Source organism: Diadema setosum, chromosome 4 (assembly GCF_964275005.1).
Source record: "Diadema setosum chromosome 4, eeDiaSeto1, whole genome shotgun sequence".
Taxonomy (NCBI): domain Eukaryota; kingdom Metazoa; phylum Echinodermata; class Echinoidea; order Diadematoida; family Diadematidae; genus Diadema; species Diadema setosum.
In genome coordinates this window covers 30,100,557-30,123,165 of record NC_092688.1, presented here as the reverse complement: position 1 = coordinate 30,123,165, position 22,609 = coordinate 30,100,557, and the positions used below count along the sequence as shown (strand labels likewise).

Here is a 22,609-nt window from a genome sequence, read left to right as displayed (position 1 = left end):
GGTGGCAATTGCCCTACATTATTATTTCTTCACAGGTTGGAGCTCTTCCAATTTTACGATTAGTATAAATAATATGCTTAATCAAAATTAATACATGATTCAACAATGCATTAAGTTTGATATCTTCCCTGAATCCAAGTAAAACATCCAGCCAATTTATATTAATAAACTGAAGAAATTTTAGTTTAGTCTAGACTAATTTAGTTTAGACTTTTTTAGTTAAGACTACTTAGTAGTTTAGGTGGTTTAGACTTAGTGCCGCTTGACTTTGTGGTCGAGCGCCATCTAGCGTTGGTCAGTTTACCTCGCAGTTTATCTAGCTGATGTAAAGATGGCAGCTTCCATGCATGCACGAGTGTCCCATATCTGTAAGGGAATTTTCGTACCTCTGCTCACTGGACGTCTGTCTCCGCCGCATCAATTTCGTGAGTGAGAGTGTAACTTCAAGCATTTGTAATTTTAGAGACTTTTCAGAATTACTGTGTTACCGTGCTAATTTTACCAGTTGTTAGCAAATTTGAACCCTTTCATGGCTTTGTGCCTTTGCTTTGTTGGGCTTCTGCTAGTCGACCAGCCCCGGGCCCGGCCCGGGGTTTTACCTTACCCCGGGGCGCTCCTTCAAGGCTTCACACAGTACCGGGTACTGACTGTAGGAGCGCCCTGAGTCAACATGCAAGAGAGTGGTGTCTCTGACTCTGCTCTGTACGATGAAAAAAGAATCGCAAATATAAGCGCCTCTTAGAGTGACCTATTTTACCAGTAAATTTTAAATGGTTTAAAGTTTACTTTTAAGTAGGCCTACGCCGCCTAGCTTAGACCTGCACCTGATGGTTTTTATGCGTTCCGTATCTAACGGTGATACCCGTTGTATGAGTATTACCTATGACTATAACTGCGACCAGCCCCAACACGCAGTGTTGGGGCTGCGCATTGTAGCAGATATGATCATGACAGGCGAAGTATAGCGCCTAAATATCAATATGAATACGCAAAAATTCTGTAATATGAAGACTTACAGGTGAAGTTATAATGTTGAAGACTGACTGCGTTCAACTTTTGGTCCTGCCAATATTCCAATTCTGCTCGAATTGATGAGTTAAATACGACTCGGTCGAAAGGAACTTGGGAGAACGACATCTTATACAGTCAATGGATTTGAAACTTGTGCGCATGCGCTGGCCGTCAATCCATCTGTACAGCTGTAGCTTTATGGCAAGGCTGTATCATACTGTTGTGGCAAACCCTCTCGCTGTATATTGCGTTGCTTTCTGGGTGGGTACGCGCGCGCAGGCGTTGTCAGAAGGCTAAAAGCATTGCGACTCCGCCCAGCACATGAATATTTACGTGCGCAGTGTACTGCATACTGATTTCGAAAATGGTGAATGGGATGGGGAGCTAGGAGATGGACCTGTAAAAAAAACGTTTTTTCAAGATCATTGGACCAGTGTGAACAAGAACAAGGTGAAGGTATGGTAGGAATTAGATAAGAATCTTATGTATACTATAAAAGTAAGTTTTTTTCTAGTGAAATTCGAAACTTACGGAGTAAATCTGTGACAGACTGTGTATGTTTTTCAAGCTTACCGATATAGCACTCTATTGACTCAGGACGCTCCCACAGTGTGTAACTGTGTACACGGAGCGTCCCGGGTTACTATGACTAGAACTATGCTATGAGGATGCCCAGTTTGAGTAAGTCAATCGAAAGACTTATAGAGGGCCATTCAAAATCCTGTGCTCAAGTTTGAGGAGTTCCATGTGATGTGTCCACAGGGCCAGGGTGGTCAGTTTATGCAATCTGGATTAAGTTTGTTATGTTTCTGTTTCCAGTGATCATTGAGCTTAGACTTGAAGCATTTAACTAATGTTGCCTCAACGGCTTCCGCACAAAAGTATTTAAATTTACTACTCTCTGGCTGAAAGAGTTTAACCTTTTACTAGTTTAACACCTTCCTTTATACAACTTAAATTTATGACTATACCTAACTTGACCATTGATAACAAAGAGAACAGCTGGATCAAAGTCTTCCATATCTTGCAAAATCTTGAACACTTGAATCTTATTTGAACATTCACGTCGATACTCTAGGGATGAATCCCCAAATACTTGAGTCTGTCAGAATATGATGATGATTTAACTTCAGATACCAACTGTTTAAAGGGACTGTACACAGTACTGGTTGAGGTGGGGATTCATGTTTTGAACATTCCTAAGTGAGATAATGAAAATCCTCTTATGAAATATGAAAGAGCATGTAATTTTAAGAAGGATTCAACATTTATTTGATGAAAATTGGTTTTCAAATGGCTGAAATATCAAAAAAAGTGCTAATAATAAAAGGCGACATGCCACAACTTTATTAGAATCTCTTTGTTTCACCTTGTTTTTGGATATCTCAGCCATTTCAAAACCAATTTTCATCGAATAAACTTTTGATACCCCTTAGAACTGCATGCTCTTTGACATCTCATAGAGTGGTTTCTGAATATCTCACAAAACATTAAAAGCTAAAACCTCACCTCGACCAGAACTGTACACACCCTTTAAACTGTTGCAATTGATGGCTTCAAGTGGTCGGCTGTTCCAGAGGTTGACTACACAAGAGAAATTCCTTTGTCGTAGTTTTCAGTTTGTAGTTTTCAGTTTGTGTGGAGTTTTCTGAGCTTACACGTATGGGACCTTTTGTCCTAGAATAGGTATGTTGCTGGAAGAAATTTGGGCTGTGCAGCTCATCTAGGCCATTTAAGATCTTGAATGTCTGGATCATGTCTGCTGTGTGTCTCCGAAAAGACAACATTGGGAGACACAGTTTTCTAAGTCGTTCTTTGTAACTCAGGTTTCTCAGACAAGGTAACAGCTTTGTTGCTCTTCGTTGTACATTCTCCAGTTTGACAATGTCCTTTTTTAAGATGGAAGCCATACACTAAGACTAAAACACTAAGAATGATAGATTTGAATAATTGTACCAAGTCTCTTTCAAATTGGGATAGACAAACTCGACGAACTACAACAATGGGCAATTGATAGCAACATGAATCTTAACTTGAAGAAGTGTGTAAACATGGATATTTGCAAGAGCACTTCCACCACCAAGTATCGTCATAATACTTAGGGCTGTATCTCGCCAACGGAGACGTCTCGCCAACGGAGACGTCTCCGCGACGTCTCCAACTTATCAGTCGCAGCAGTCGCGGAGACGTCTCCAACATAAAAATGGCTTGCGGTCTCACCAAGGAGATGTCTCGGAGACGAGTAATGGCAGGTGTCAAAAAGTTTTAAATATGATGGAGCCATTGCAGGATCACCTGACTTGATCTAGGCAGGATGTCAGCACGCAGATGGGTCACGTGGTTTCCAAAGTAGGTCAAACAGCGTCAAATAGAGTCGCGGAGATGTCTCCATGACCTCTCACCAGTTTTTCTGGTCTCCAGCTGGTCTCTGAGACGTCTTGGAGACATCGCGGAGACGTCTCAACAGTCGCAAATATAATTAATCTCCGCGACATCTCCACAACTGATGGAGACGTCTCGGAGACGTCGCGGAGACTTCATGAAAGACTCGCAGACGCTGTAATTTTCAGGAGACGTCTCAGAGACGTCGTGGAGACGTCTCTGGAACTTGTCGCAAAGTAGTTTCAAGCCCGGTGAGATACCCCCTTTAGTGACCAAGTGCTTGAGAACACCAAAGTTATTACTTGGAATGTTCATCCAGTCAAATTTGAAATTGGACACCCAGGTCAACAGCATGGTCTGCAAGGGCAACAGTCAACTCTTCATCCTGCGCAAACTTAAGTTCCATGACCTCCCTCAAGCTGACCTTGTTGCAATCTACATGTATTTAACCGCCGTTTGACCAATCCTAGAATATGCTGTGCCTATTTAGGCCATGGCTATCACCAAGCAACAGGTCGACTTGATTGAGCTCATATGAAGCCAAGACTGCAGGATCATCATTTGTTGACTATTCGGGCTATTCAGATGCTATGGACACTTTGCTTCCCCACCCTCAGTGATAGGCAGCGAGACCTCTGTGTGTCTTTCGCAAGGACCCTTCTGGATCTGTCCATCATCTGCTTCTGGTACCCTGTAACCAATCACACAATACTGTATAAGCTGTCGTTTTTGCGAGGGTTTAATTTTCACGAATTTCGCGAATCACTGTTGGACCACAAATTTGACAACACGCAAAAATGTCTCCATGTGCCAGGGGTGATAGTGCACTTACGATAGCCTTCACAGTATCAATTCGGGAAAACAACATCTCGCGAAAATGTCAGTGACCTCACTTGCGAAAATATTTTTTATGCCAAAAATAACAGCTTATAAATACAGTCTTACAAGTACAGTACAAGAAGCATGCAGAAATTCACCACTCTCCTTTACAGAACAGAAAGACATTGAAGACCAGTGCCCCATTTAATTTGTCTTTTGAATGAATAGTTATGCTTTGTGTGTGTGTACAGTGACATGTGTGTGTGTGTTTCAAGGTGTCTCTTTTAAAACACATGATATTGCAAAATGAGGATTTAAAGGGACATTCCAGACGATTTTCATAATTTCATATCATGTAGTTCATAAATCGACAACTCCATGTATAGATTTGTGGAATTTATTGTGGTTCTTGAGCAGAGAAACAATACTTTGAAAAACCTTGAACAAATTACACTGAACAAGGATGATGACATAGGAGGTTCACATATTTCAAAAATGTAGCAGTATAATTCCATTGCAATACCACTTGCTTGCGAGTTCACCTGTGTATAATCTATGCATGCCTTCTTCTTTTGTTCTGCTTCCTTGAGCCCCAACTCATACATTCTTATGGTGACTCTGCCATGTCATCATCCTTGTTCATTGCAATTTGTTCTAAATTTTGAAAATATTCTTATTCTTCATCCCAATTATCACGAATTCTGAAACTCTGTCCTCATTATAACTAATTTATAGTTGTTCAAATGTAAAAATCTGAAAATCATCCGGAGGTTTCCTTTAAACAAAAACCAAACAAACATGTATACAAGAATGTTTGTATACAATACGTAGTTTAATGGGAGTAAGGAGAAAGAGAGGGAGAGAGATGCATTGTCAAGAGAGGAGATAGTGCACTTGCTACATGTAGCAAGTACAGTGTATTTTATGTTATGCATTTTTTTTATATATTTTATATATAGTATCAGGGTGCTACATAAGCACTTGTTCGATTGCCCGGGGCAAGTGAAAATCAAATTCAGTCAAGTGTTTTTGAATAATGAGAACAAATACTTGTCCGAATAGGGCAGGCAAAAAGTGTTAAGCCACATTTTTTTCACATATTCCCCCAACAAACCCACAAAGTCAACCATACAAAAGCCCCAAGACAATAGCTGTATAGTGATGCAACACACTTTATATTTCATTTCAGCAACTTTCCATCACTTAGACCCCGTTTACAGTGCGAGGCCAGGCTCGGCCGCGGCTCGGCCGCGGCCGAAACCGGCCTCAATTGCGCGGCCGAGCCTCGCAATTTTGTCCGTTTACACTGCTGGGCTCGGCCGCGCTTTCGATTCAAACCTTTCATTATTTGGTCGTAGTGGCGCTCTGCTTGTAAACTAACGCAATTTGGTATTGTCTGGTTTTCAGACCCTTTGCCAACTGAATTCCGTGGCGACGAAGTCGTCGTTCGGGCAAAGGCCTTTGCCGAAGGAAAAAATCCTTTGCAGGACAAAACCACCTTAAACTATACTAGTTTTCGACGTTGAGGGGGTTAATATCCTGAACAGCGAAAGATACAGGCAGAGGGTTTGGAAGCCAGACTAAAACTGGCCGCGCAATTGGCCGCGCATTTGGCCCAGTTTCCGTTTACACCAAGAGAAGGCCGGGCTCGGCCGCGGCTCGGCCGCGGCCGAGACCACCTCCAGAGCGAGGCCAAATGCGAGGCCAATTTTGGCCTCGCATTTGGCCTTTTGCGCGTTTACACTGAAGCGGGGCTGGACTCGGCCGCGGCCGAGCCGCGGCCGAGCCTCGCACTGTAAACGGGGTCCAATGTGAAGAAGCCCCCATGCAATGCAACAGCAACACTTGATTGGACCAAGTTTGTTACTCCATTTGAGCGTGCGAATCAGTGGGTGCTAGTAATTCAAATTATTGTGCTTTATTAAGCTCTTGACTAACACATGATTTTGTGTATTATTTCCTTATATTTTCGACTTTCTTTTCGGGCAAGTAAAATCAATGTTCGGGCAAGTAAAATCAATGTTCAGGCAAGAGTTTTGCAGCAAAATCAAAAATCTGTTTGCCCGACTGGGCAAGTGGTAAAATAAAGTTATGTAGCACCTTGATAGTATATCATTTATTTTATATTATTCAAAGACCTGATTTACATTTGTAGAAACTGTGTTGATTGAATGTATTTCGATATGAAAGTTGTTAATGTCTATTTGATAAGAGAGGATGTCAATCAAACTGATTATATTTGAAAAAAAAAAAAACAAACTGTTATGTTGATTTGAGAAGCATTTATATCTCACACTTATTTTTTATAGATATTTCATTATTACTATTTTAAATTATAATTATTAATATATTTTGGCATAACATCATTATGCTGCCAATAATAAAAAGTGTAAATGGTATAAAATAATAATGATAATAGTTTTGTAATATTTTGGTAATTTGATTAAGATGAGATTTTGATTATATTTTGATGTATGTTGTTGTTAGATATAATGAATGAAAAAAGGTAATGTATACCCAGAAGGAGAAATTTATGTATAGCAATGCGACAGAACTCATCAACAAGTGCAAGTGACCACAATACATAACATATAGAGAATATGTTTTTGTGTTCATTTCTGATTCTGATCTTTATTTTTGTTTATCTTTTTTTTTTCATCTGCCAGAATCTTTTAGTCTTAAGCAAACTTTTCTGATCTTAGTTTGATTGCAATATTTGTTCCTGCACTATGTCATGTGAAATATGAAGTTTTGCATTTTTTGCATTTTTATTTTAGTGTTTGGACAATTCTATTGTTATAAACCCAGTGCTTTGTGAAATAGTGATATATCCTTGGTGAATGTAATACTGATTATTGTTAGAGTAATATTGGAGGTGGTGGTTTTATTGTAATAATGATAAAAATGTGTGTGATTAAAATAATGATTGCTAATTTGAATATGGTTGCAGGAATAAAGTGAGATTGAAGGAGGAGAAGTGGAAGAAGATGAGAAAGAAGTTGAAGTTAAAGAACACTTTTTTTAGTGAGGTTGCAGTCAATATGTATTTGTTAAGTAATAATGATTATTTATAATAATGAGAATAGTGGTATTAGAAATTGTAATTATTATTTTTATTGATTATGATAGTTTTGTAATAAAGGTTAATTTTATTGTGCAATAGTGAAGATGAATATGTTTGACATTCTTGTTTATTCTAGATGTATTTTCACTATCTTTTACATATCTCAACCCGTTGAGGACGAGTCCCGAGTATACTCGGGCATGCGTCTATGGGAAATGCGTGTTGTAGCAAAATCAAACTATCCTGAACGGGTTAATGTATTCATGCTGATTCATTGTAAAATGTCTGTAATTCAGCCTGTGGGCTACAATGGATGTTATCCAATAAAATACCTTTTAAATTCTATTCAATTCAATAACAATTAATAGCCTTTTTAATCAATCAGTCATGTATTCAGATGTCTAAAAAGTAATTTGTTAGTGAACCGTAACTTGCCTTTCTTACCTTAAATCTACACTGTAGCTGTATACAAGGTGATTCCCTTGTGTAAATATGGACTGAAGAATTGCAATTGATTTGCCTTATTGTCTTTCTAATCAGTGTGTTCCAGGTCATATAAACTCTTCTTATTGATAATTCTGAGCCTAGGATTCTCCTCAACTATTCCTTAGCTTCCTTTTGCAGTCTTTCCCCATTGCTCTTCTTCTCTCCTATGTTATTAAGAATTAAAACAGCCAAATGTGAATAAATATAAAAATCAAAGTCATGTTCATCATGCAATGCACTAGGTGTAATTAAGCTGATTCCGCTGCTTGCAGAAGTCAGCTGTCCTGTTATTATTGTATGTGTGTTTGTGAAATGCTAAGGGTCTGAGTAAGAGACTGTGTGTAGACTGGCTTTAAGCAATAATGTAATGTATAACCAATTGATAACACACAAATGATGCAATGAATGTTGAAGTTTTTCTCTCTTTTCTTTTTTCTTAACTTAAAAACTTTCACAAAATGCCCAAGTACAAGAATTGTACATTCTTTGTATTATTTCTGTTAGCCACATAGAGTTTCAGTTAAATCAAAGGGACTTGGTACAAAATGTATTGTGTGCATTTCTACATGATTACTGGACTGACTGAATGTGATTGTTCTTTGCTTTCTGAAAAGTTGCATTAAAAAGTGTGCATACTTTTGCAGTACTTAGTGGTCAATGAAAGCATGACATAGTTTTAAAAGGTTGAGTTTTTGTTTTGTTTTTTTTATAATGATTCAAATGCATACACTGTATTATTTTTCGTAATCTCCGTTGTTCGTTAATATGAGATCCCACTCGTACGCATGCGCAGTCAGTTAATTCGTAGCGTGTGTTTCTTAGCGGTCAAGTCGCCATTTTGAGCTCTTAATTTCGCCGATTTTCTTTCACTCTACGATCTGTCGCGTTCAAGTTTTCGGGGTTTCATAGGTTATTTTACCTCCCCGATCGTTTGGTAGTATTTTTGGAGAGTGATGGAAGCGTATTCGGGTTCTGCCACGAAGCCGAATTTCCCGCACGAGAAGCTGGTTCGCGATGCGGGTTCCACCAGCATCGCCAGCGGACCGCGAGCGGGTCCCTCCTCCGGCAGCGATCCGGGGGGAAAGGGTAAGACGGCAGCGGCGAGCTCGGCTAGCCGTGGTGGTAAAGGCACCGGGAAAGCCAAAGGCAAAGCACCGGCGAAGATTACGTCTCCTCCTCCCTCGATTGCATGGAAGTTCGCCAAGTCGGCTGCTACTTCTGAGGTCTCAGACCTTTTGATTAAGAAGCCCTCGATCATGAATGACTCTGAGATAATAGCCAAAGATTCTCGGGCTGTCCAGGACTGCATTTGTGCAGATCCTATTTCAAAGAAGGACAGTCAGGCCTGCATTCGTGCAGAGCCTCCACACACCACGACCTCAAAGTCGGGACCAAGCACTAGTGTTGGTGGCTCAAATTTTGAACATCGTCTGAATAAACTGGAAGAGATGCTGGGAAACTTGGTGGATCATTTGCCACTTTCTCATCCACAGACTCGTAGTAGTCATGACACAAGAAGTCTCGGAGATGAGGATGATAATCTCCTTTTATCTGACTATGAGTATGACTGCGATCAAGATGATGGGCCTTTTGGCTGTAAACTTACACCAGCGTCTGACTCACAGACTTCTGATTTCAGTGCTGAAACAAGCACTGAAGATAGTTATGCTACTCCTGCCTCTGGCAAGAATGTAGCCATCCCAGCTATCGCAGCAAAATTCGCAGTGCCTCTCAGCGTGGGGAAACCCTTAGATGAGGATATTGCTGGGTCAGTATCCTACCTTGTCAGCCACACTCTTGAACAGGCTGCCCTAGAGGAGACTGGTAAGAAGTACACTAGCCCAGAAAACTGTCCACTACTTGACGTGCCCAAAGTCAACTTGACAATTTGGGAGAATCTAAACCCTACTACCCGGGCTAGGGACCTGAAGCTACAGCGTATTCAGAGCGCTCTTGTGAAAGGCATCACTGCTTTTGCGCAGACCCTTTCTGCTTCGGAGCTGTCAGAAAAACAGCAGGACGCTCTCGGACTCCTGTGTAGCTCTAATTTTGAGCTGAACGCCTTGAGGAAGGACCTCATTAAACCTGGCTTGAATGCAAAATTTGCACACTTGTGCAAGCCTCAGAACCCTGTGACCAAACAGCTGTTTGGTGACGACTTAGGAAAGAAAGTCAAAGACATCCGGGAAGAACAAAGAGCAGCAGCCGGTGTTGTGAAAGGCTCAAAACCTTTCTCAACAGGTAACTCCCGTCAGCGTCCATATTGGCAGTCGCAGTCTCACTATCACCCTTACCGCCGACAGACGGAAGCTAATTACCGTAGAATGAGATCAGCGGGGTGGACCACGCCAACCGCACAGGCTGGGTCGGTACAGCGGCCTTTTTTAGGCCAGCGTTCGTGGAAGCCACACACTGCCACCTCGATGACCAGACCCAACAAGGGCAGCAGCCGACAGAGCCCTCAATACCGGGGGTTTGCGGGGGCCCGCAAGTAACTGAGCATGTTAAACCAACAGTCTCATCCTCTGCAGAGGTGAGTACATGCCCTCTCATAAATCTTGCTTGTTCGATGGTGGGTGGACGACTGAAAAATTTCTATGACAAATGGAGAAGCCTGACTTCAGATCCATACATTTTGAATGCTGTCAAAGGATACAAACTCAAATTTGATCCTAATGAATTTCCTACTGTAAGAGGGAAAGAGTTGTATAACTTATCTCGCAGTTCAGAGCTTAACAGTCAAATAGAGGAAGAGATTTCTTGCCTCTTAGCTAAAAATGTGATTGAACTTTGCGAACATGAGAATGGAGAATTCATCTCCAATATTTTCACGAGACCCAAAAAGAATGGTTCCTTACGAGTTATCCTTGATCTTTCTGATCTTAATACAGGCATCCTTTATCAGCATTTCAAAATGGACAACATACATACAGCCTTGTCACTGCTCAGCCCAAATTGCTACATCGCATCTATTGATATACAAGATGCATACTATTCAGTTTCCGTCCATCCATCATCGAGAAAGTACTTGCGTTTCTATTGGCAAAGTAAATTGTACCAATACAAGGCCCTACCTAATGGTCTCAGCTCGGCTCCCAGACTGTTTACAAAAATGCTGAAGCCAGTGTTTGCCCAGCTTAGAACAGAAGGACATGTAGTTATGGGTTATCTTGATGACACTTTGATAATTGGGAGATCTAAGGATGCTACCCATAGGGCTGTTTCAGCTACCACTAAGCTTCTAACAGAGCTGGGGTTCTTAATTCATCCTGAGAAGTCAGTACATGTACTTAGCCCAGGCCAAGACCTAGAGTTCCTTGGGTTTCATTTGAATACTAGGTCAATGCACATTACTTTGCCAAGGGAAAAACAAGATGACATTTATGAGGTTTGCACCTCCCTCTTATACCATGCCACCCCATCCATTCGAAAGGTTGCTAGGGTCATAAAGAAAATAGTTGCCACGTTCCCTTGCAGTACAGTATGGCCCACTGCATTACAGATATCTAGAGAGAGACAAGGTACAGGCCCTTAAGGCAGCTTGTGGTCATTTTCATAGGCCCATGACTCTTTCCATGGAGGCACGACATGAATTGATATGGTGGAAAGAACATATTCATGAGTCATTTAATCATGTTGTCAGACAAAAGGTCGATTTGGAGCTACGTACAGATGCCAGTGCAGAGGGGTGGGGTGCTACAGACTTAACCTCTCACACAGGTGGCAGATGGACCACAGAGGAAGTACATTCAGTTCAAACATCGGGTATTAATTACCTAGAAACATTGGCAGCTGGACTGGCTTTGAAATCCTTCTGTGCAGATAAGAGAAATGTACATGTCCTATTGAGGATTGATAACACTACGGCTGTTGCCTACCTTAATAACATGGGAGGGCTGAAATCAGAAACGTGCAATCAGGTAGTGTTAGACATCTGGCATTGGTGTATAGAACGCAATATATGGCTGTCAGCAGCTCACTTAACCTGGGTGCCAGAACAACGAGTCAGACTTCATGTCTAGACACTTTAATGACAGAACAGAGTGGATGCTAGATAAGAATAGCTTTGAGAAGATTGTGGCTAAGTATGGTGCACCAGTAATTGATTTGTTTGCATCCAGACTAAATGCTCAGCTACCTAGGTACGTTTCATGGTTGCCAGATCCCAATGCAGAGTCAGTTGATGCTTTCACACTAGACTGGGGAAAATTTGCACTCTTTTATGCCTTCCCTCCTTTCTGTTTGGTAGCAAAATGCCTACAGAAAATACAAGAAGACAATGCACATGGCCTGCTTGTGGTACCAAATTGGCCTACACAGGCCTGGTTCCCTCTCTTGACAAGTATGATGAGTGAAGAACCTTTGATCTTGAAAAGAAGCAAATCCTTGCTGACACAACCAGTATCTAAGGCTACCCACCCACTCTGCACTAACTCGATCTTCTTTGTTGTAGGATTGGCGTTCACAGTTCGAGATAAAGGGACTACAGGACAGGACTGTGGACGTGTTGTGTGCATCTTGGAGACTGTCTACACGCACACAATATGGAACCTACATTAGGAAATGGCAAGAGTATTGCAGACAGGAAACTTTGAACAGTCAGTGCACTGCTGTAGAAAGTGTTACAGAATTTTTGAGTTATCTGTTTCATGTACATAAGTTGAGTTACAGTGCTATTAACTGTGCCAGAAGTGTTTTGGCCTCAGTGGTGCTGTTGGAGAACAGCAACTGTACAATTAGTACACATCCTTTAGTGACAAGATTCATGAAAGGTGTATTTCATTTACGAACTCCGCTGCCACGGTACAACCATATCTGGGACGTTAAAATTGTGTTAGATCATCTCCGCAAAATGTCACCAGCCAGTAAGCTATCTTTGTGTGAACTTACTCGTAAGCTGTGTATGTTGCTCGCACTCACTTCGGCACAAAGGGCACAGACTTTGTTCTACATTCATATTGATGGCCTGGTTTGGAAGGATAATAGCGTAGAGATTCATGTCCGAGACTTGGTAAAACAGAACAAGACCTCCGACAGAGTAGGGAGTACGACTACAATTGAAGAGTATCCTTCAGAGAAGAGACTCTGTGTGGTACGCTACCTGAAAAAGTACATTGAGCGTACAAAAGTGATGAGGGATACGGAAAGGTACCTGTTCATGTGTTATAGGAAACCTCACAAACGAGCCAGTAAGCAAACCATCTCCAGGTGGATAAAGGAGACAATGAGTGCGGCGGGTATCGACACTAGAATTTTCAAACCGCATTCTACAAGGGCTGCAGCAGTCTCTACTGCAAAGACAGCAGATGTGCCCATAGCGGACATTCTGAAACAGGCCGGATGGTCTAATGAGGAAACCTTCAACAGGTTCTATGATAAGCCGTCGATCAGGGCAGGACCTACATGTAGGTTCTCCATGGCGGTACTGGATAATCATTGAAGAGAAAGGGTATTATTGGTGAGCTACTATGTCATTCTTATCACCATACATTGTTTGGTTTTTGCAGAAATGCGACCACTGGCTTCAAAATCTCATATTAACGAACAACGGAGATTACTAAAAATAATAAATAAATTGAACGAGAACTTACCTGTTTGAAGTTACGACTACAATTGAAGAGTATCCTTCAGAGAAGAGACTCTGTGTGGTACGCTACCTGAAAAAGTACATTGAGCGTACAAAAGTGATGAGGGATACGGAAAGGTACCTGTTCATGTGTTATAGGAAACCTCACAAACGAGCCAGTAAGCAAACCATCTCCAGGTGGATAAAGGAGACAATGAGTGCGGCGGGTATCGACACTAGAATTTTCAAACCGCATTCTACATAGCGGACATTCTGAAACAGGCCGGATGGTCTAATGAGGAAACCTTCAACAGGTTCTATGATAAGCCGTCGATCAGGGCAGGACCTACATGTAGGTTCTCCATGGCGGTACTGGATAATCATTGAAGAGAAAGGGTATTATTGGTGAGCTACTATGTCATTCTTATCACCATACATTGTTTGGTTTTTGCAGAAATGCGACCACTGGCTTCAAAATCTCATATTAACGAACAACGGAGATTACTAAAAATAATAAATAAATTGAACGAGAACTTACCTGTTTGAAGGTACGACTACAATTGAAGAGTATCCTTCAGAGAAGAGACTCTGTGTGGTACGCTACCTGAAAAAGTACATTGAGCGTACAAAAGTGATGAGGGATACGGAAAGGTACCTGTTCATGTGTTATAGGAAACCTCACAAACGAGCCAGTAAGCAAACCATCTCCAGGTGGATAAAGGAGACAATGAGTGCGGCGGGTATCGACACTAGAATTTTCAAACCGCATTCTACAAGGGCTGCAGCAGTCTCTACTGCAAAGACAGCAGATGTGCCCATAGCGGACATTCTGAAACAGGCCGGATGGTCTAATGAGGAAACCTTCAACAGGTTCTATGATAAGCCGTCGATCAGGGCAGGACCTACATGTAGGTTCTCCATGGCGGTACTGGATAATCATTGAAGAGAAAGGGTATTATTGGTGAGCTACTATGTCATTCTTATCACCATACATTGTTTGGTTTTTGCAGAAATGCGACCACTGGCTTCAAAATCTCATATTAACGAACAACGGAGATTACTAAAAATAATAAATAAATTGAACGAGAACTTACCTGTTTGAAGTTTGATTTTTATTATTTGAGTAATAGGAGTGTGAGTTAATATGCCCTCCACTCCCACCCTCAATTCAAACTTCAAGGTAATGTTCTTACTCCGTCAATTTATTTCCAGATTGTGGGATTGTGACAGTGGTCGCATTTCCTCATGGATCAGGCAAATCTCACTTGACCCAGTTGGGTCTTCGGTTCAGTTCTCTCACCTAAGTTGACATTATGTATTAGACGTCGGAAGACAGTCCGATTTCTTAGGTGGAGATTTGCCTGGGCGACGAATATTGACTGCGCATGTGTACGAGTGGGATCTCATATTAACTCACACTCCTATTACTCAAATAATAAAAATCAAACCTCGAAACAGGTAAGTTCTCGTTTAATTTATTTATTAAATGTTATTTGTCTCTAGGGAGCTCTGTGTGACAGGAAGAGATAGTGTATGAAGTTGTGAAATGCAATTCCACACCATACTCAAGTTTATTTTAAGTAAAATTAAAGGAACCTAATAATAGATTATTCATTAAAATGTGACCTATATTAAACAGTTATGGATTTTTAATTTTTTCATATAATCCAAAAACTATCAGAAATATTACAATGTAGCTGCAGCCTCATAATCAAATTGGCAGAGGTGATGATGTCGTCACCTCACAAGTCTCTCTTGATCTGTTCACAAACCTTTCTTAATTTTTCATATGTCATCATAGATTCAATTGGCATAGGGCTGGATACATTATCATTTCCATCAAATAGTTGTAGTATTGTAATAACCTAGTAAATAATGACTCCTGGGGGAAAGCTGTTGCAATTACTGAATCATCAACCAAGACAAATGATTTGTTCTCATATTTGTTTGCAAACCAGTGGAAGAGTTGTGAGGTGATGACATTGTTGCCTCTTCCAGTTTGTGCATACTTTCAAGTTGCATTTTAATTTTCTTATCGTCTGATTTAGAAGAAACATTTGTCATTTTGTCCATCTGGTTTTTGCTTTCTTTATCAGTTAAGGTGAAAATAGTGTTGAATTAAACTTAAAAACACACAAACAAATGGTTACAGCTCGTTATTCCGAAGGTTTGTTATTCCGAAGGCTCTTCAGTCCGAAGATTCCTTATTCCGAAGGTTCGTTTTTCCGAATTTCATTTTCAGATGAACAAATCTTCGGAATAACGAACCTTCGGAATAACGCCACAAATGTTCGGATTAACGAACTCTTTTTCATTTTCGGATTAACGAACCTCTAGGTATAGGGAATTTGTGTGTTTCGGATTACTGAACCTTCGGAATAACGAACCTTCGGAACATCGAACCTTCGGAATAACGAACAGCACCCAAACAAACAAACCAACAAACAAACATGATTGTTCATTCAGCATGTAGCACATTAGTAGTGAGGGTAAAAAGTGCTTGAAATTGAATCTGCTCTGCTATAATCTCTCCAGTGTCCTAAAAAGATAATGCAATTCGTGTCCTATAGTTCACAGTCCAGTATTAATTTTATCCTTTTGTGCTAGCCTTGTGGTGATCCATGTACGTAAAGTATTGCGTCAATTTTTGTCCAAGACATTCTATTTCAATTTTTCATGACTTTTCTGTTGTGGTTGTATATATATAACCATTACAATTTACAACATGAGTAATTTTGTATTGATATGAGAGTGATTTCTTGCAAATATGGAATCTAAAAACAAGCATGCAATGATCATTTAGGATTTACCCTTTGGCTCTTCAACTGATGGACATGCTCTCTTGCATTCTCCTTTTCCAATGCAGATGTACGGCATCATGCTCGTTGGTTGAAGCCATTTCTGTTTGCCCTTGGGGGTCAGCTAAAATTTCTCAGGATAAAGTATGGAGAAGAACCTAAGAAGCCCCGTTCACATCAAGATAACTGGTGAGAGATAGTCAGAATTTGACCTGATCTAAGAGCCATTTCAAGGTTTTATTGAAATAAACACAGATCAAATCTTGAATTCTAACTCCAGATGTACATTTTAAAACTTGAACTTGAAATATGATGATTTACTTTGGTTTTTTTTTTATGTGTGGGAAATGTAGTGTCACAGCAGCCTGCATAATATACATGTATTTTTTCAGATCTAGTGTAGCATAATGTGTGTGTGTGTGTGTGTGTGTGTGTGTGTGTGTGTGTGGGTGGGTGTACTATGTATGTGGCATATAGGGGGAAGATACAGAACTTGTAATGTATTGTAGAGCTCTCAGCTTTCCTCGATTCCTCTATTCCTTATATTTGTTGAGAGGTTTCACTGATTTAGCCCTAACCATTACCAGCACAGCACATAGCAGTGGGTAGCTTCAGGGACTTACTTTGTACTTGATATTTGAGAGAGAAAAAACAACAACAACAACAACAAACAAACAGTCATTTGTTGTTTGTTCATATCTAGAATTTGGCATGATTCATTCTTGCTGGTCTCTGACTTATAACAGTGTGGATTTACTTTGTATTTTTGTTTTGATTGGAGATGATTGGTGGGCTAGGGAACATTTTGTCCTTTTTAGATATGTCCTTGGGAATCTTCATCACTTTATCTCTATCTTAGGAGTCCCAATGGCAGTGGTTTAATTCTAGTCAATTGACTGTAAGGTTGATAGGATGTATTTGCAATGCTCCAAATCATTAAAAGAAATTCTGCAGTAAGATGTACAGACATTGAGTCAGTTTGGTTAATCTCTGTCTTTAAGTTGTGATCCATCTAATTTTGTTTCGTTTTGTTATGTTGATTGTATTTGTTTGTTGTCTTCTAGGGATTATACCAGTGAGATTTATGCTTTTGGGCAACGTTTTGGTGAGCAGTTCAATGATGCTACAATCAGAACAGCATTCACCCATCGCAGCTATGTAGAGAAGGAGGAGGCACACAGAAAGGAGATGGGTTTACTAGACAAAGACTCCCAGCTGCAGCTTGAAGACAATAGTGCTCTTTCCCAGACAGGTAATTAGTGCGGAATGCTCTAGACAATGTAACCATTACCCCACACTGTGTTCGTAAGGCTATGAGGGAAAAATTACGTCATTGCAAGAGCTCAAAGAGTTCCAAACCATACCACTATTTGATAAATGACATCAAGCCATCTCTGTGACAGAACAAAATTAAACTTTTGCTGGCCGGATCGGGCAACTGATATACAAAATGAAGTTTTGCTTTTGCTTTTATTTTGAGTTACTACATATCTTTTTTTGGCCACCAAAATTTGAGATTAACAGATTTTTAGTGGCCCAAATGGCCACCAGACACACACACAAAAAAGAAGTTATTGTTGATCCCTGCATGATATAAAATGTTAATATTTTCACACCAAAATGCACTGTGTTACTAGTGTGTTACTAGTGTGTTATAGGAAGCTAACTTGACAGAGTGCAGCAGTGCTTTGTTTGAACAAGCAATTCTGCAGTTTTTCGTAATTCAGGTAAGGTTTATTGAGGGAAGGATAAATGTGGGAAACTAGGAAATGTTGATCCTAAAAGTATAAGGAAGTATAAATCATTGCAAAGAGGGGGGTGTGTGGGGGGGGGGGGGGGAGTTGCACAGGCAATGTGACGACATATAGATGTGGAATTGTTTTGTTGTTATTATTTCAAGATACGAGGAGAATTGATAGGGTGTTGTCACTTTATTTCCCTTTCTGGCTTTTTGCCAAAACAGGGTATTTGTTTTCATCCAGTTATGTCAAGAGCTACCTGAGGCATTCACTGCCAAAAGTCCCAGAGGAAGGGCAAAGGTAAGAAACCTAATTCATTGTGCTGTGTGCAATAATAGAATCAAATGTTGATCAATCAGTGCCATCATATGAAAACAACAACAACATCTTACCAATTGGAATTTGAAGCTATGCAAACTTTGTAAAAGACAGGAATGGCTTTGTTAAGTGCAGTTTATGTGCTGTCTTGGTCATATCTAGATAAAGTGTTGAAGATGGCTTTGTGTAGTAGTTTATTGTCTCAGGAAGTTCATGTTGTGGCCGCTGAATCCAAGGTACAAGCCAGGATCAGTAACATCTGTGAGACATGACAGTTTTCTGTGCAGTGTTGTGTCACTCTTTGTTCAATTTTGTAGACATTCAGATTGTTTCAACCAAATTATTGGTAGACTCAGAGAAAGATTTCCAGAGAATTAATATATATATGTGTGTCAAAAAGTTTCTTTCTCAGAAAATGAATTTTGTAAAATTTCATAAAATGCCAGCGTGAAAATGCGACACTCCTGTGCCATATCACGTATCATGCCTTTTCATATGAAATGAAATGAAATTTATTCATATTCCACATAGTGGACATAATTTCATAAATATACAGGGTATAACACATAGTGAACATTATATCATAACTATGATACAAAATATTGTGATATTCTTAGATAAAATTACATCATGTACAAATGTGAAGGGGACTACTTAGAAGCACTGCTTGTTAAATGTAGTCCCCCTACAGAATATAGACAAAATAATATCAAAGATAAGGCGAAGTGGAATAACGAAAACACCATATATACATTTTATATATATATATATACATATATACTATATACACTATATACTATATATATATATATATATATATATATATATATATATATATATATATATATATGTACATAATATATATATATATATATACTATATACACTATATATACTGTATATATGTATATATACTATCAGGATAGTTTTGATGTTGTACAAGAAAACGAAATGTTGCCGAATAGACATTCTATTTTCAGTTTGAATGTAAGAAAATCATGACACAGCACTGAGTGAAAAACACTATCATGAAGCATGAAAAGCTTCAATGTTGAAAAATGTTGGAAATTGGGAATGAGCACGTTGATGTCATTGGTGCAAGATGGTAGTATGACTATTTGTGATCACAGTGAAATAGTCCCAGCTTTGTAATGGTTGAATTGGTGTGATTGTCTGGAATGGTTAATGATAATATTGGTGTTATCAGTTCAAAATGTTGTGTGCATATTTATTTTGTACTTGTAGATATATGAAGAGGAACTCACAGGAATATCTTCATACAAGTTATTATGAAACAAGTATCTTCCGTCTGTATGTACTCTTGTAGGAATCAAAATGTAAAGTCATGACTCATAATCTCTAAACTCCTAAGTGCTTAAGTTGAAAAATGAAGTCAGACAAAGATAACATTGAAATTGGAGAAAAGATATAAAGTCATGGCATTTTTAGTTTTAAAGGTCCTGTTTACCTTTGGGAGCAGTGATTTAAAAAATGTTCAAGATATCACATTCAATGCATATGTGTAGGTCTGTTGTATCACAAAACATCCTACCATATAGAATTTTTGCAATAAAGCCTCAAATATAAGGAGATATCAATATTTTTCTCATTAAAGGGACTGTAAAGTACTGGCTGAGGTGGGGATTCATGTTTTGAACATTCCTAAGTGAGATAATGAAAAGCCTCTTATGAAATATGAAAGAGCATGTAATTTTAGGAAGGATTCAACATTTATTTGATGAAAATTGGTTTTCAAATGGCTGAGATATCCAAAAAAGTGCTAATAATAAAAGGCGACATGCCACAACTTTATTAGGATCTCTTTGTTTCACCTTGTTTTTGGATATCTCAGCCATTTCAAAACCGATTTTCATCGAATAAACTTTTGATACCCCTTAGAACTGCATGCTCTTTGACATTTCATAGAGTGGTTTCTGAATATCTTGCAAAACGTTAAAAGCTAAATCCTCACCTCGACCAGAACTGTACACACCCTTTAAACCGTAACTGTAGACGGTTTAGCCTCGAAACATTTTTATCATAACTATTGTTCACATTTTGTGTATTTAACAATACTTAACATCGATTATGCGCATTCAGATTTTTATAGTAGTTTTTTTCTATCCCTAACTCACATTTTAGAATTATTTTAAAGCACTAATGTTGGGTTTTTGTTTCTTCTGCAAGTGGTAAATCTCTTTTAAAATATGAAAGAGCACACAGTTCTAAGAGGAATTCCAAAACAATTTGATGAAAATTGGTTTTGAAATGGTTGAGATATCCAAAAACAAAGTGGTCTTAATAAAAGGTGCATTAAGAGGTCGTTGCAGACTTCCGCTAATTGTGAACTGGCTTGTGTACAGTTGATCACCAACATTTATGACATAATGTAAGTACATAGTTATACATGGAAGGCAGAGCAAAATATGTGAAATTTTCTTTCAAATATTTGTCTTGTGCTATTTTTCAAAGGGAATTAGTATGATTACAGAGGACTAGGACACTGTATCTAACTTGTGTCTGTAATAATGCAGCCATTGGAAGATAATGAGTTAGCTGCTATTTGACTGACATTATTGATGTGTTTGATTTTTTTGATATCTCAGTAGGAAATTTAGGGAGGGTCTTGATTTCTACAAAGTACATGTACATAGCTATATATAGGTAAATTGCACAAAACATACAATCATTTTCACACACAAATCTGAAGAATTTTTACTTACACTGTAGCACCATCTTAAAATCTTTTCAGTAATAATAAGTTTTTAAATTCTTTCAATTGTTACCAGAAGAAGTTTCAATAAAACAAATAGAATGGGTCTTTTTAATGGTTTAAATGCAGGCTGAAATTGACAAGTATGATCAGCTAGAATGACCTAGGGGTGATTGATAACCTCTGCTAGTTGTAATATTTGTTTGTGTTTGCAGCAATATATCACACTCTGATAGGAGAAACTGCCACAGTATCTACTATATCCCCTGAACATGAAATCCTACTTGTCATCTTGCTGTAAGGCAAAAACCAGATTCATGATTAGACCGGGGGGACTACTATTGTGTAAACATTCCATTCTCAGGATTCCTAAGTCTTTTGTTTTAGTTTTGTCGCACTTAGCGTCACTCCATTGTCTCAGATGCCTGCTCAATCATCTTAACCCCCCAAAATGGGTGACAGCCGTGCACCCAGCAGCAGCGAAATGAGAGCGTGGGGATTCTCCCAGGTGACTATTAGTGCTCATCCACCTAATGCCAACCTATCTCGGACAGTTTGTCTTGCCAGACACTCTACACCAACAGAAATCAGTTCAACCCACACTTATTTGGTTATATCTAAGGCTCAATCCTGTGTCATCCTTCATTCCCCCCCCCCCCACCCCCACGTCTCCCTTTGCTTGCAGCCAGCATGCATTACTGCCTCAGACTGGTATTGCATTTTGGTCACCCTGTCTGTGGTGTTTTTGTTTCACTAGCGAGGGAAGTTTTATTGTTTGCTTGATGCAGGGCCATCCATCAGTATCTCCTCAGCGGAAATGTGCTGTCACATGTCGCCGGCAACTTGGGGATGAGGGATCTCATATTATGTGCCGTAAGTGAAATTATTCTTTAATTCTCACATAACCTTTTAATTTGACTGATACTTTACTTCTCTTTTTGTGTCACACACACACACACACACACACACACACACATACGACAAAGAAAAAGAAATTGGTTTAAGGGTCAGGCAAATTTGTCCTTGTGTTTGTTGATGTAAATATGCTTTCAGATTGTCTAGCATTGAGGTAGAAAGGTGGAGTTAACATTAAGAGAATGAAATCAAACAAAGAAATCAGGAGTTTCAAGAAATCTGACTTAAAAAAAGAAAGTTGTAGAATTTCAGAGGTAAGCCTGTTCTCTCAACAAACAATATGGGTTGCAACCACATACCAGGAATGCATATTAGTGACGCTGATTATACCACTGCCTCACAAGTGCCCTGTTTGTACACAAAATGTAATAAAATTAAAATTGTTCATTATTTCACAAATACAAACTCATTATAATTGCAAAATTTCATCTTCCTGCAATCATTGATGCTTTGAGTCTAATCTGTGATACAGGTATGGAGTGCTTCTCCGGGCAACAATATCAGCAATGCCTTGTATGAAAACAGTCCATATTTGTTTTATATACCAAGTAAAAGATCAAGTGAAATTTTACTTGGTCAGTCGTGATCATGTTAGCCAAGTCACACATTATTATAGTGTTGACAAATTGTTGTCAGTGCTGCCTTAGTCATTTGTATTGCGATCACATGGGACAAAGGTACATTTTATATACCACAATGAACCAAAAGATGGTGGTTTAATACTATGGGGCTGTTTAGTATTGTGGATCAGTTTAATCTTATTAGGAAGTTTAGGTGCTATTGGGCAGTATAGTAATAT

The 22,609-nt window shown here is 39.3% G+C and overlaps 1 protein-coding gene across 1 annotated transcript in view; it reads left to right on the top strand.

Annotated features, from left to right (window-relative positions):
• The first annotated feature begins 330 nt into the window (after positions 1–330).
• Positions 331–22,609, top strand: part of LOC140227108 (large ribosomal subunit protein mL44-like) — a 32,254-nt gene continuing 9,975 nt past the window's right edge. The window contains exons 1-5 of the mRNA XM_072307539.1: positions 331–425; positions 16,195–16,315; positions 17,191–17,378; positions 18,090–18,165; positions 21,684–21,768. Coding sequence (XP_072163640.1) covers positions 332–425; positions 16,195–16,315; positions 17,191–17,378; positions 18,090–18,165; positions 21,684–21,768 — 564 coding nt within the window. The 5' untranslated portion in view covers position 331. The remainder of the gene's footprint in view (positions 426–16,194; positions 16,316–17,190; positions 17,379–18,089; positions 18,166–21,683; positions 21,769–22,609) is intronic.